The sequence below is a fragment of the Hydra vulgaris genome, chromosome 02 (genome assembly GCF_038396675.1).
Source record: "Hydra vulgaris chromosome 02, alternate assembly HydraT2T_AEP".
Lineage (NCBI taxonomy): Eukaryota > Metazoa > Cnidaria > Hydrozoa > Anthoathecata > Hydridae > Hydra > Hydra vulgaris.
In genome coordinates, this window is record NC_088921.1 from 70,025,001 (window position 1) to 70,039,928 (window position 14,928).

At 25.2% G+C, this 14,928-nt stretch overlaps 1 protein-coding gene across 3 annotated transcripts in view; it reads left to right on the forward strand.

The window, feature by feature from the left end:
- Positions 1-14,928, forward strand: part of LOC101238117 (Na(+)/H(+) exchanger beta) — a 101,182-nt gene that overhangs the window by 36,502 nt on the left and 49,752 nt on the right. For all 3 annotated transcript variants that reach the window (XM_065791825.1, XM_065791823.1, XM_065791824.1), the window contains 5 exons: positions 5,582-5,627; positions 6,512-6,553; positions 6,721-6,783; positions 14,490-14,571; positions 14,688-14,715. In XM_065791825.1, coding sequence (XP_065647897.1) covers positions 14,515-14,571; positions 14,688-14,715 — 85 coding nt within the window. In that variant the 5' untranslated portion in view covers positions 5,582-5,627; positions 6,512-6,553; positions 6,721-6,783; positions 14,490-14,514. The remainder of the gene's footprint in view (positions 1-5,581; positions 5,628-6,511; positions 6,554-6,720; positions 6,784-14,489; positions 14,572-14,687; positions 14,716-14,928) is intronic.

Sequence of the window (14,928 nt, forward strand, 5' to 3'; positions counted from 1 at the left end):
TAAAAAAAAAAAAAGAGTTTTTTTTAATTTAATTTTATTAAATGTTCAAAATAATGTCCATCATTATCTATACAAAGTCAGTATCGTCATCAAGATTTTTTTTATCAAGTCAAATAGCCAATAATTGGATGGAGCTAAGTCTGGTGAGTATGATGGATGGTGAATTATTGTAGTTCCAGCTTGGTTCAGACAATTTGTGATGGTTTTTGTCACATGGAGTCAAGCGTTATCATGGAGAAATTTGAGGTTTGAGTGCCTGGTTTAGGTCTTTGCTTATTTATTGCATATAAGAGGTTTCAAACAATTTTTTATATATTCGCTAGTAATGGTGTCTCCTATTTCAACATAACCCAAATGAACAACGCCTGTTGTTTTGAAGATGTAGAACATGTTTTTTGGCTGAAACCTGTCGCATCTTACTATAGTTCTTGGACTTTCACCTTCACTGACCCAAATAGCATTAGCTGACTTATGTCCAACTTGTCTCAAATAAAATCACGACTCATCCCCTGTAATAATATCACATAGTCTCCATGGGCCGTTTCTGAAAAGGGCTAAATTTTCCTGGGGTATCCAACGTGATGTTAATTTTCTATTTTTAAGTGCGTTGTTAATAATTTCGTTGATTGTAAAACGATTAATTGATGTCAGGGCTTCAATTATATCATGTGTTGCATGCGGATTTTCTTCAATAATGGCTCGCACAATATTCTCAGCTGTATACATGGTTTGAGGGTGCCCTGAGCGAGGATTATCTTCGAGACCCTCTCTACCATTTTTAAATAAAGTAGCCAACTTGGCAGCTGTACTTTATTTTGGAGCTTGGTCACCATGAACTAAAACCAATTCATGGGTTATGGCTTGTGCTGAAACTCCAAATAGAGCACGGGTTTTAATATATGCTCGATATTCAAATTTTTCCATTTTTAAATTTTTTCTTTTAAACGTATATAATAAAATTTAAATAAATTTTTCAATAAACATTCAAAATATTTCAACAAGTACTTAAAATGTTCATAATTAAACACAGTTTAAAATGATATATAAATATTTAATTATTTCCTGTCTCATTGCATCTTTATAAGTTTCTTATTCAAGATATTTTTTTTTTGATTTGAAAATTGTTTAAACTCTCATAATATTACATTTAGTCCCAAAAAAATTATTAATAATGTTTTACAGCTACATGATATTGATAAACTATAATTATATAAAGTTAATAGCTACATGATAAAACTATAGCATTATCATTTGATATATCTTTGATGGGCGGACATAACAGTATAACTGCATTTTTGACCATTTAACGATTTATATGAGAAAATGTGTCTTGTGTATGCCAGCATCAATGGTATTAACAGTATAGTTACACCATTCGGTTCAAACAGAATAAAAGTAATAACCCATTTCTCAAAATATGACTTCTGTAGCAAAATAATTGGGTTCATAATAATGTTTTTTTGCTCTCCTGAAAAGTTACACTTTTGAAATTATACTCTTATGTCCGCCCATCAAAGATATATAATGAACATTTTTATACAAATAAGAGTATACAGCAATTTTTTTTAAGTAAAATAGAAAATTACCTGATAATGATAGTTTAGGTTCTACACTAAGCAAAAAATATCTTTTATCCTGACCTAAAATCTTTTTCTTCATCTCTGTTTTTAATTTCTTCATTGTTCATTATAAACCGAGATAAAAAAAAATAAATGAAAATAAAAAAGGTTAATTCAAACGAACCAATAACTTTAAATTTATAAGTTTCTCTATTAGGTTAAAAAGTACTTTTTAAAATTTTTTTTTATAGTGTAAAGTTGAATCGGTATTATGTTATTAATATTATAAAATAATTGATCAAATTCAAAATAAAAAGTCTTGAAAAATATTTTACTATTTCAATAATTTAAGCTAAAAAATTTTTTTATTGCATTTTTAGCACTTTTTACCACATTAATAATAGCAAAAGCAGTTTTATTCTACCTTAACTACCATTTTTATTTGAAAATATAGATCCATACCTGTATTATATATATATATAAAAAATCAGTTCAAAATTTTGTAACTAATCATTTTGTAGTTATTTTATTGGTTTGTTATGTATGGTTTTTGTCTGTTAATATTTCTCTGTAAAGTCTTCTGATTTTTAATATTTATTCCAGATTTTTTTTTATTGTAAAATGAATCTTTTGAAAATGTAATTATATTATTAATTAACTTATATTATTATTATTACACAAATACCCCATTTTGCCCTAAGCATGGGGCAAAATGAGGTAATACTTTTAATAATGAATAATTCAGATTTATAAGAATGTAGCCAGTTTTAGTCATATCCTAAAACTTATAACAACTTTAAGGCTAAATATAATTTATAACAAGGCTTGGATCTAAAGTTTAAAATACTATGTTAGTAATACTACTAAAATTATATATTAGTAACACTACTAAAATTATATATTAGTAGCTCTACTAACTAGTAGGCCAATATTAGCAATAATAATATATAATATATTATAAAGTATAAAGGCTCCTATAATATTATAGGTCTATTTGTTCATTTAATTGAACAAAATTACAATTAAGCTAGAAGCATTTAAATTGTATAATCATGCAATTTAAAGGAATTACAAAGTCAGTGAAAACATGGAGAAGAACTTCATTGAAACTAACCCATAGCCCTATTAAAACTCATTTTACCAAGTTAAAATGCATTATAATACAAACTGGGCTATTTTTATTGTTAAGTTAAAGGCCCATATATATATGTATGTATATGTATATATGGTCAATTCCACGGCGGAAAATAAAAAAGTAGTCAAATTTTATTCTCTTTTTTGTCAACTTCTAGCAAATGAATATTGATATAGACACATGAAAATTTATTTAAAATATACCTTTAGTACTAAAATTAATTCTGATTATGCAAATAAGTTCATGGTTAAAATAACTTTATTTACATTAAGTCATTTTTATGCTTCTGAAAACATTAAATCATTTTTATGCTTCCAAAAGTTATGGTTTTTCTCATTGTCACATGATAAAAAAAGTATTATTGGAAAATGTTATTTTAGCCATGATATTATTTGCATAGTCTGAATTAATTTAGCATGAAAATGAAGCGAACATGTTCAAATGGTTGTTAGTTAGATTTTATACTTTATAAAATATATATCTATTTCAAGAAAATAACGAAAGAACTTTTGCAATTTTCATGTAGCGTATGTTAACAAAAACATCATCAAGTTTTTTTTTTGTAAATTTAGTTAAAAAGCCTAAGGTTTTTAATAATATATACGAAATAATATTAAATGTTATGTTTTTACATTTAAAGTTTTGAATAACGATGTTTATTTAAAGCACATTTTTATTTTAAACTTGTGTAATGTAAGTTAAAGCTACATGCATTTACTAAAGTTCTGGTGCTTTTTTGTTAAGTTTTTGTTGTTTACAAAATGAATTACGTCGTTATGTCAGGGGTGTGGAATCGTAAAAAAAAGTATCGACTCCGACTCCAATTGTTGAAATTTTCAGAGTACGACTCAGACTCCAACTCCGGCTCCAAAGCAAAATTTTTGAAAAATTCTTTGAATTCTTTAAAAAATATTACACAAAAATTAAAATTTTTTTTTTTGCCAAATTTATGAAAAGTCTTTGAAGGTTTAATATGAATATAAGTTTAATTGAATATTTTGTATTTTGTGAAGTTTTACTATTGGAGTCAGAGTCGCAATTTTCTTTAGCAACTCCGACTCCTCTAAAAATGTGCACAGCCCTACATTATGTAATTCTTATTTCGTCGTGTTAGTTTGACAAGGTTCTAACAGAAAATTTTTATATTAAAAGAATTTAGAAAAAAAATTTTTTTTTTTTTTTTAATGTTTAGTTAATTTATATTATTGTTTTTTTATTTGTTTATGTATTCTTATTTTAGTTGACATAATATAAATATACATAAATAATAAAAATAAGAATTATATAAATATTTTTATTTTGACATTAAAAAAAAAAAATTATTTGCTATTCTCCTAATATAAAAAAAATCAGTTTTATTTTTGCTTTAGTAAAACAAATCGTTTGTAAATTCAATTAAAGGGGGTCATCCATGAAGCACGTCACCTTATATTTGTCAATTCTTAACCATATCCCTCTTATTACAAGTGACCATATATACCTGAACCCTGACCACATATACCTGAACTCTTCAACTATGATTTTTTACATCAAAAATATTTTAAATATCAAAAATACTTTGCAGCATTTTAAAAATTCAACCTAATGAAAATAAAGCAATATATATATGCATATATGTAGGAAGTGTTAGTAAAAAGTAAAAACTTTGTGTAAGTAAAAACTTCGACAAACCAAAGATTTTCTTATTTAAATGACTCAAATAAGTATTAATAAAGTTGTAATACTAAAGTAATTTTTTAAAGTTGCTCTTGATCTTGCAGAACTGTTTTCGATTTGATAGCTGTCATAAATGTTTAATAACTGTCATAAATAAAAAATAACTCAGAAAGAGTGATTTTTCATAGCATTTGTGACAGTTATTAAATCAAGAGAACCATTCATAAGTTTTTATATATTTTCTAAATTGGTATAGAGTTCTCAACATCTTCTGAAAGTTCCTAATACAAACCGCTTTACTAATTTGCAAAAATCTGACCTAAAAGTTAAAGCAATTTTTATATCTTGTTTTCTATTTAATGTAAGTTAAGTGGCATTTTTAGTAATAAGTTTGCCTCCTTTTGGCAAAACTCAAAACTTTTTAGCTTATTTTATTCTTTAGACTAACATCTTTCATACAAAAGAGCTAAAAGTTTAATTTACAGTTTAAATAGGCAAATATTGGATAAAGTTGTTGCACGTTAAGGTAACTTAAGAATGGAATTAGCTATTCTAGACCATTTTAGACAGTGTTGACCGTATTTGGGCGCCGGCCAAATTAAAATTTAAGGACCTTTTTTTTTATACTTTTTTTACAGCAAATAATATTAATAAGAGTTTTTCAAAAGTGTATCTTGGTCTCAAAAGAAGCGAAATTATATAAAAAATTCAAAAATTATCATCATTTTATAAAAAAATTATAATTTTAGATTTCAAGTAACAGAAAATGACATTTTTTAACTAAAAACAAAAAATGGGGAATTTTCAAGGTTTTTTGATTATAATTTTTAGTGATGTTTTTTTAAAAAATAATGATTATTTTTAAAATTTTTATATAATTTTGCTTCTTTTGAGACCCAACATAATATACTTTTAAAGAACTATTTTTTTGATAGGTATAGGGACTCGTCTGATGTTTAAGGGTCTTGGGCTACCCCTAAAAATATTTTTTTTTCAAAAATTTTTTAATTCTAGTATTATTTTATTATATAGAACACATTTAGAGGGTGAGAGCAGGCCTTTAAAAAAAATTGTTATAAGGACCACCCTAATATATATATATATATATATATATATATATATATATATATATATATATATATATATATATATATATATATATATATATATATATATATATATATATATATATATATATATATATTGATTTTTGAGTTTTGTTTTGTGTTAGGTTTCCATCATTCTGCTTGGTTATCAACGCATGTCCCTGAATCTTGGTATATTTTATAATATAAATTAATTTATTAATGGAGATCTAAATCCTAAGTATGCTTAAAATAAAAAAATAGGTGGAAAAGTATGAGAAAAATTTTAATGAGTATTTAAATTCCAAAAAGCCCAAAACTTAAATATTAAATAATCTAACTGTATTTTTCACAAACTAATAGAGTCAACCAATAAATTTCACTATTTACCAAGACTGTTGTGAAAATTCTTAGCTATTTTATATTAGAGTTAAATAGTTTTTTTTTTAATTAAGAAGCGTATTTGCTAACTTATTAATCTTTTGAAAATGAAGAAGATAGCTTAGTCATAATTTTGATCAGAAGTTTTAATGTATCTCTATCAGAAGTTTTCATGCATCTCCATCAGAAGTTTTCATGCATCTTCATCAGAATTATATTGAGAGTTTTTAAATAAATTTAACAGAACAAAATTTAAAAAATTTTATATTTAAAATGGATTTTTGAATATACTTAAATGCTGTATGGATTTTTGGATAGTAAAATTAAATTTTTTTTTTCAATGCATTACTTAATTTGAGCAACATTTTAATTTTTATGTTGGTATCGTTCATTGTATTTTTATGTTAATACGGCTCATTATATTTTTATGTTAATATGGTTCATTGTATTTTTATGTTATTATGTTTCATTGTATTTTTATGTTAATATTGTTGATTTTATTTTCATGTTAATATGGTTCATTGTATTTTCATGTTAGTATGGTTCATTGTATTTTTATGTTAGTATTGTTCATTGTATTTTTTTGTTAGTATTGTTCATTGTATTTTTATGTTAGTATGGTTCATTGTAGTTTTATGTTAGTATGGTTTTTTTGCGCTTTTACGTTTTGTTTGTTATTTATTCTTATTTTTTAGTCTACTGATATTGTTAGGTATACCTATTGGCTACACCCTGAAGTATGTTTTTCATTAATAAAAATGTTTGTGTATTATTAATAAAAATACTAACTGTTATAATAATTTTTTATCTGATAAAATTATTTTAAATTATTTAAATTGAATTTATATTTGAAAAGTTGTATTTAATATTGCAAACTTTTTTATGTTTATGTAACACTATTTAGAGCTATTGGTGATAATGAAAAATATTTGACTTCTGAACTTTTCTTTTTTTACTTGCTACCACCGTAAGATATTATGTTCTTTAATTTTTTAATTTTTTTTTAATTTTACGTCAGAAGTGTGATAAAATCTTGGCAGAAAAATATTAGTCACATAAGAACCAGTTAAATTGATGTTCCTAAATAGAAATGCTGGTTACTGCTTACAGGGGATTGATTAGGGGTTGCAAAGGGGTGGCATTTAGTTATTTTTATATAATTTACTTATTGATAAACTAAGATAGTTATCACAAAAAATAAAAGATAACAATTTACATTTATACACTGCCCTCCAAAACATAAGCAATCAAATAAAAAGTTCTATTTTTTCAACTTTAATTACTGAATAAAGCATTTTTTTTAAAAAAAGACTCTTAAGATATAATCAAATTGTTAATATTACATATGAGGAAAAGGTTTGTACCTAATACAACTATCTGAAAATCGATAAATGTATTTTTTTTTGTATTGGTATTTCAATTATAAAATGTGGTCTTTAAAGACAACTTTTTTTAACTACTAAAAAAATGCAATTATCAAGTGTTTACTTTTTAGTGGTTGGTGTCAAATTATAGGGAATGATATTGACTTAGGATTACAGTTTTATTATGTTTTGGTTAGAGTTCCTTTATAATATTAATGATTTCTGTCTTACAATCAATTTTTTGGGGTGTCGATTCTTTATAATGCACAGTGGGCCAGAATTTTTTTCCGAATGTCCAAAAAAAAGTCAAATCTTATAAACTTTTTTTTAATTTTATTATTGAAATACAGGTCCTTTACTCTACTCAAAAATGTATCCATTTAATTACTAGATATGAAGGCAAGCTTGCTAGAACCATTCATAATGGCTTTAAAAATGACAAATTTTTGCAAATTTTTTCTTTCAAAAATAAACTTTACAAAATCTAACTTTTTCAAAATCTAAATTTGCAAGATATAACTTTTTTCAACGAAAAAATCTTTGGACTATTTTTATTTTAAATAAACATATTAACTTAGTGCTTATAAAAAATATGTTTTAGTTATATACTTGTATTTAATTTTTTCATAATGTCTTAGAATTGTTGGTATTTTAAAGGTGTTTTGGTAAATTTCCTTATCTTCTTTTTTCTAAATGCCACTTTAAGATTGTTTAATTTTCTGATTTTCTATTTTACTGAATTACTACTACATTTACTAAACGGTTATTGTTCAAAAAAAAAAACAGCTGCAACCATATATCCTTTATGATATATTTTTTAGTTACCACGTCCCTGGTAGTACTGCGCTCAATTTGTTTCTCCGCGCAGCGACCTTGTTCGTCAAGGTTCGTGTTTCGGAGTTATAGAATTGAGAGAGGGTTATAACCACTATTAAGTAGCCTCCTCATCTGTAGTGGCCTTCTTGGCCTTGAGGAGGTGAATAACAAAAAAAAAAAAAAAAAAAAAAAAAAAAAGAATAAATCAACAACTTTTTTTGCTTTTATTATATTATTTGAGTATTCGATTTTAACCAAATTCTGCTCTCTTAAAATTTGTTAATAATGATATTTAGGAAGTATAAAGGTTGTTAAATACTATTAAATAAAATCAGCTGGGACTAACTATAATTAAGACTTTTAATTCGATTTTGAAATTTCAAGATTTTAGGCTAATTCAATTCTTACTTTACAAAACATTGTGACGTTACAAAATTTATTTGTCTGGAAATTTGAAGTTTATATGATATTGAAGACTAATTAGTTGATAATTGCAATGATTTGATTAAAAAATTTTAACTTTAAAAACTTTAAAATGCCTTAAGCATAAAATTTTAACGTAGACACTATAAGAAAATTGAAGTTAGACACTTGCATATACTGTAAATATCTAAAGTTAATTAAAATATTAGTCACTAACATCCTTCATATAGACTTTTGGTGAATTAGACCAAGTTAGTTTAATAGATATTTAAAAGTGAGAATTTATTTTTTGCAACTTAAGGTTATTCTTATTTTACAAGTTATGCACATAATAGTTTTGTTCAAATCAAAAGGTTAAACTAATATAAATAAAATTTTATTCAGTAAATTCAAAGTCAGTATAATAATAAAATGGCAAATCAGTGTTTTCATTTTCAGATGATTCGATAATGTCATTGTGCTTATTTATATTTCTTATTTCATTTATGTTTATTGGTTTTAGTTCCTCTTTTCTATCATCAAATTCATCATCCTCATCCAACTCATTTTATTCTTCATCCACATATATATAATCATTAGCATCATTTGTATTTTCCTTTTCAGTTTCTTGAAAAAAAAGATCAAATACGTCTCCTTCTAGATTCATTTTTTTATGTTTACATTTTGATCTTGCATAGTGATGAAAGAATTAGTTATTTGATTTGAATCGGGTAATTGATCTTGCATAGAGATGAAAGAATTGGGTCACTCGAAAGCATTAAATAGTTGAATTGGTTCGTCATTGTAGCTTTTCGATCAAATTTACGAGTGTGTTATAAGCGAATATTTTTGTTATCTTTATTCCGAGCTTCAATTGCTTCTTCAGAGTACATTTCAATTGTAGCATAAATCTAGACATTGTCAGACTACTATGAATGAGTAGTTTGTGTACTGAGTGAGTTGTTTGTGTACTGGTGGCATGTAAAACCATGATTACTTTCGAACAAAATTAATTGCTGTTTCCAAACAATATGTTTCATATTTGGTTATCTTAATTTTTTTATTCTAATTAATGACACATACAATAATGTATAGCCTGTACATTAAATCTTTCTTGACTCCTGTTATTTGTGAAAACACTGCTTGCTGACGAAAAGCACGACAAGCAGTTTTGCCATCATTTGATGTCTCATATCTGCCTTAAAAAGGCATGTAAACAATAATGCCAATTTTTGCAAACTTATCCTGAACAAACTTTTTTTTTACAGCTGCTAATTTTATATTTTCAGATCCACATATTTGCCACTCTTTAATATCAAGTCTAAAACTTATATGTAGAATACACTCGAAACATTGAATCCATACATGTAATGATGATAACCCAAGCTCTAACCTTAGCGAATCCGTTGAATGGATCAGAGCTTTATCTAAGTTGTTCATTGATCTAGGGGTACATTTGCAAATTTTGCAAATTTGAGCCGATTTGTTGTCATAAATTGCATTAAATGTTTTTTCGTCAATCATTGTAAGCTTAAGATTGAAGCTTACTTCAATTACAAGCTTCTTTTCAACTTCTGGTTCCATTATTTCTACATCAATAATAATTGCACTCTCCTCAAGCAAATCGATTTGCTTGTCAAAGCGTTTCTTTTCTTCTCTTAAAACTAAAGGGTTTTCAGCAATATACTGAATTCTTAGTAGGTGGCAGAATTGCGTTGAAGAAGGCACTTGATTTTCCCAAATTGTCATAACACCATATAATAACTTAAGTGGAACTAGGCAAGTACAAAAAGGGAGCTTTGATCAGACATTAAATCATTGCATTCATTGTTATTGTTTTTTTGGATGGAAAATCTTTGTTTATACTGCTTCTGGCTACTTGCACTTTCAAAGCCCCATTTGCAATACAAAGTCATTCCTAAACAGGATTCAAGGGAATCAAGTTAAGATATTTTATTTTTGACAGTAGTTGGTTGCAGCAATCGATGAACTGTTTGGTATAAGAGTTCTTTCAGTGGAACTTCGCCTCTCATTCCATTGTCAGCTATATAAATACCATCATTATAATACTTTTTTTTTTCATGGCAAATGTTGTTATATGTAGGATATATATTTGCATTACACTTAATTTGATAATAACTTGATATTGCATCTTCGATAAATTCATAGCTGTCATTAAAACTAATCCCTCTACTGGCATATTAAGTAAAATTTGCCGAATCTGTATTTGATAAACATTCTTTTAATATGTACAGCAAACTATATCACTTTTTCTTTTTTAACCCCATTTCTGCTGCTTGTAAGATTTTATGATGATCATGACTTACTAACAATATGGATGCGTGCTGACATTTACTTCGGTAGGACATATCTTCATATTTCTGACATGGTCTCCCAAATGACTGTTCATTTAAACAAGAAACATTTAAATCGACAGTTTGTGATGATTGTTTGCTAGGTTGCTGAATAATTAAAGGCAAAATCTTATTATTAAGCAAAAATGACTAGCCACTTAAAAACTTGCTCTTATTTCGAAAATATTTTTTGCTAAGTTTTGACTGGAATTGGATTAAAATTTGAGAAGAGCTTTTTCAATCTGTCAGGGTTCAAATCATCATTTAAACTAATGGACATGTTTAATTCGTTTTTGAGCATACTATTATATTGATCTATGATTTGTCTTAATGTAAGTTGTGATCTAAGTTTGTTTATGATTTGTTTTGATGTAAGTTGTGATCTATGATTTGTGATGAAATTGTGTCTTTAATTTTTTCAAATACTTTAAGTTGAGTTATGTTATTAAACATTTGTGGATTATTTATAAGATAACTTTTAATAATACTACTTCAAGAGAAAATTTAGATATCTAAAATTTAGTGTAAATTTATTCAAATAGTTTTATTACTTTTGGAACATAATTGCTATCAAATTGCTGCAATTATCAACTAATTACAAATAAATTACAAATAAATTTTTTAACGTCACAATGCATTGTAAAGTAAGAATTAAATTAGTCTAAATTCTTGAAATTATAAAACCGATTTAAAATCTCAATTATAGCTAGTTGCAACTGATTTTATTTAATAGTATTAAACAACCTTTATGCTTCCTAAATATCATTATTAACAAATTTTAAGAGAGCATTTAGCATTTGGTTGGAATCGAATACTTAAATATTTGCTTTTTATGTATTTATAGTGAATTGATTTTCTTTTTTTTTGAAAAGATTAAAATAACAAAAGAAATTTATTTTAAATAACTGACGATGTGTTTAATAAAATTAAAAAAAAAGAAACTATATTCCTTAAACATATATCTAAACTTTAAATCGGTCTTTTTATAAAAGCAAAAAAAGTTGTTGTTTTTGAACTAAAAAATATATCATAGGATACATGGTTGCAGCTGTTTTTTTTTTTTGAACAATAACCGTTTAGTAAATGTAGTAGTAAATTAGTAAAATAGTAAATCAGAAAATTAAACAATCTTCGAGTGGCATTTAGAAAAAGGAAGATCAGGAAATTTAGAAAAACACCTTTAAAATACCAACAATTTTAAGACATGAATAAATTAAATACAGATATATAACTAAAAAATATATTTTTTATAAGCACTAAGTTAATATGTTTATTTAAAATAAAAATAATCCAAAGCTTTTTTAATTGAAAAAAGTCAAAATTGAAAAAAAATTAAACGGATACATTTTTGAGTAGAGTAAATGACCTATATTTCAATAATAAAATAAAATAAAAGTTTAGAAGATTTGACTTTTTTGGGACTTTTGGCCACAGAAAAAAAATTCTGGCCCACTGTGTAATGGGAGGAAGCAAGTATAATTTAGCTTTTGCTACCAAGTATTCGACTAACAAGTCAATTGTATGTCAAATAAATGCAGTCTTAAAAATGGCATAGAATGGAAGACAGCATGAAACATGTTGTTTTACTGATTGAAAAAGATTCAAAAACTAGTCAAAAAGAAAAATTTTTGACAACACTAATGATGTTGACATTTAAAAACTGAAAATTTCTAAAATTCAGTATAGGCTTAAAATACAGTTTGCTGACAATTTCAACTTTCAAGACTTCTGAGCTTAAGAAAATAAAAAGCCTTTTATTTCTCCAAAGAATCAAAAAACTAAAATTAAGTTTGCGAATGTTCATAGATATCGGAAGATTAGAAGATAGTGATAAATCAATGTACAATTTTAAGTTATGAAGACCTAAAGAACAGACATTCAAGCACAGTGTTGGAAAAAAATGCAATGTTTGGGGTTGTTTTTCTGGTTTAAGTGGAGTTTGAAGTAAATGGCTTGATTTGCTTATTGCTATATTCTCTTCTATAGATGTTTGTATGCTGATAATCTCTTCTATCGAAGTTTCAACAAGACAACAACCCAAAACAAATCTCTTGATAAAAAATCCTTTTTTCTGCAACAAATCAATTAATTAATAGATTTGATATATGTTTTAGGAATATAATTTGGTATAAGAAAGGTTGGAATTAAGAGTTAATCCTAGAAGAGGAAGGGTAGATAGCTCAACTAGTATATTACTGTTCCCATAATTATTGAAAGATCTAGATTGTTGCCATAACGATTATCTGAAAAAAAATTGAGTTTTATCTGAGTTAAAGTTCACCAGTTACTGAAAGCCCCATGCTGTAGCAGAAGTGAGATCCTTTTCAAGCTCAAATACACCCTCCAAACAATCAGAGAATGTTGGCCTCTTATCAATTCAAGAATAAATGTTAGTATCATCAGCCAACAATGCCACCAAGCTATTGAAGCCACATGGAATAAGATGACAAGAAAATTGAAAATCAATATTAAATACGCAAGAAAAGTGAAAGTATATGCCAAAAAGTGCCGTGATCCTCAAATATACTATTAATTAATAAAAAATTTTTAGTAGCTATAAAAAAGCTAATGTTTTGGAAGATTTTTTTTTTTCAAAGATTTCATTTTTACATTAATATATACGAAAAAGAACATGTTTATTCATTTTCAGGTAGTCCTATTATGTAAAAATCTTTTCCTTAAGTAATATTAACAATTAATAATCAATAACAATGATTTTGTTAAAAGTTGTTTATTTAGAAAAAATACTGTATTAAAAAATTGAAGTCAAGTAAAAAATAAAATTTTTAACTAGAGTAATTATGTTTTGAAATAAAAAACAACAATTTACATTTATAAATGTGTGAAAACTACATTTATAAAAGTAAATTCTTTTTAACTTAAATTAAATATTTTAGACTTCTTCAGGGTTTTTTTGATGATATTTTTTCAGTTTTTATTTAAAATTGTTATTATTTTTGAAATTTATATGAAATCTTTTGAAATTTCAATAATTGAATTTTTAAGACTCTATAGCTTTTTTGAGGTAGACATACTATTGAATATTTTTTTTAGGTAGACATACTATTGAATATTTTTTTTTGTGTGTGATAATATTTGAATTAAACATCTTCAAATTTAACATATTTATATACCAATCTGAATGTTTGGTTTTCAATTAAAACTTGATGGTGTAGAATTTCATATTTCTACACTGTAATTTCACTGAATGAAATTAAAACTCTTTGTTAACAAAAAAAAAATTTCTAATAATATGAAATATAGTAATTGAATTTATATTTGCATCAAAATACCTTTAGGTATCTTTTTTACATTTGTAATGTAACTTTTATTCAATTCAAATTTAATATTAATCATTTTTCATTCTTCTATACTTAACCCTTTTTATTCAATTTAAAGTTCATGTCTACCATTTTTTGTTTCTTTACATAATAAAAATGTATAATTAATTATTATAAGTTATTATTAATTTTATCTATTAATCTAAAATGCAAATAATAAATTTGCTAAAAAATCATTATCAATATTGAAATTTTTTTTTTTAGTTGATTGTTTTCTTCATATATTGAGCAAAAAAACAATGTAAACAATTCCTATGATTCTTATAATTATGTTTTTATGATTATGTTCTTATGGAGCATTTATTGAATTTTATAGTTGTTGGACTGTTTTTAAGTTCAAATCAAATAACAATCTTTATCAAAAATTTTTTTTTAATTGTATTTTTTCATGGTTAGGATTATTCTTGATGCAGGATATTTTATGCCATCAACAATTTTTTATTTGAACATTGGGACAATATTACTTTATGCTGTTTTGGTAAGTTTATTTTTTTAATTTATTTGTTTCTTATTTGTTGTTTTATGTTGTTCAAAAATATTTCTAAATTAAATTCATTACCTGTTAAAGTTTATACAAAACATTATTTTTTTCAGGGCACTCTCTTTAATGCTTTTGCCACTGGTGATTATTTTAGTTTGTTCTCAATATTGTTTGTTTTCAATATTGTTTGTTCTCAATATTGTTTGTTCTCAATATTGTTTGTTTTTAATATTGTTTGTTTTCAATATTGTTTGTTCTCAATATTGTTTGTTTTTAAACAAATAGAGTTTAAGATAAAAGTTTTTTTTAAATTTTTTTATTTAAAAACATTTTTAAATGTTTTCCCTATAGGTT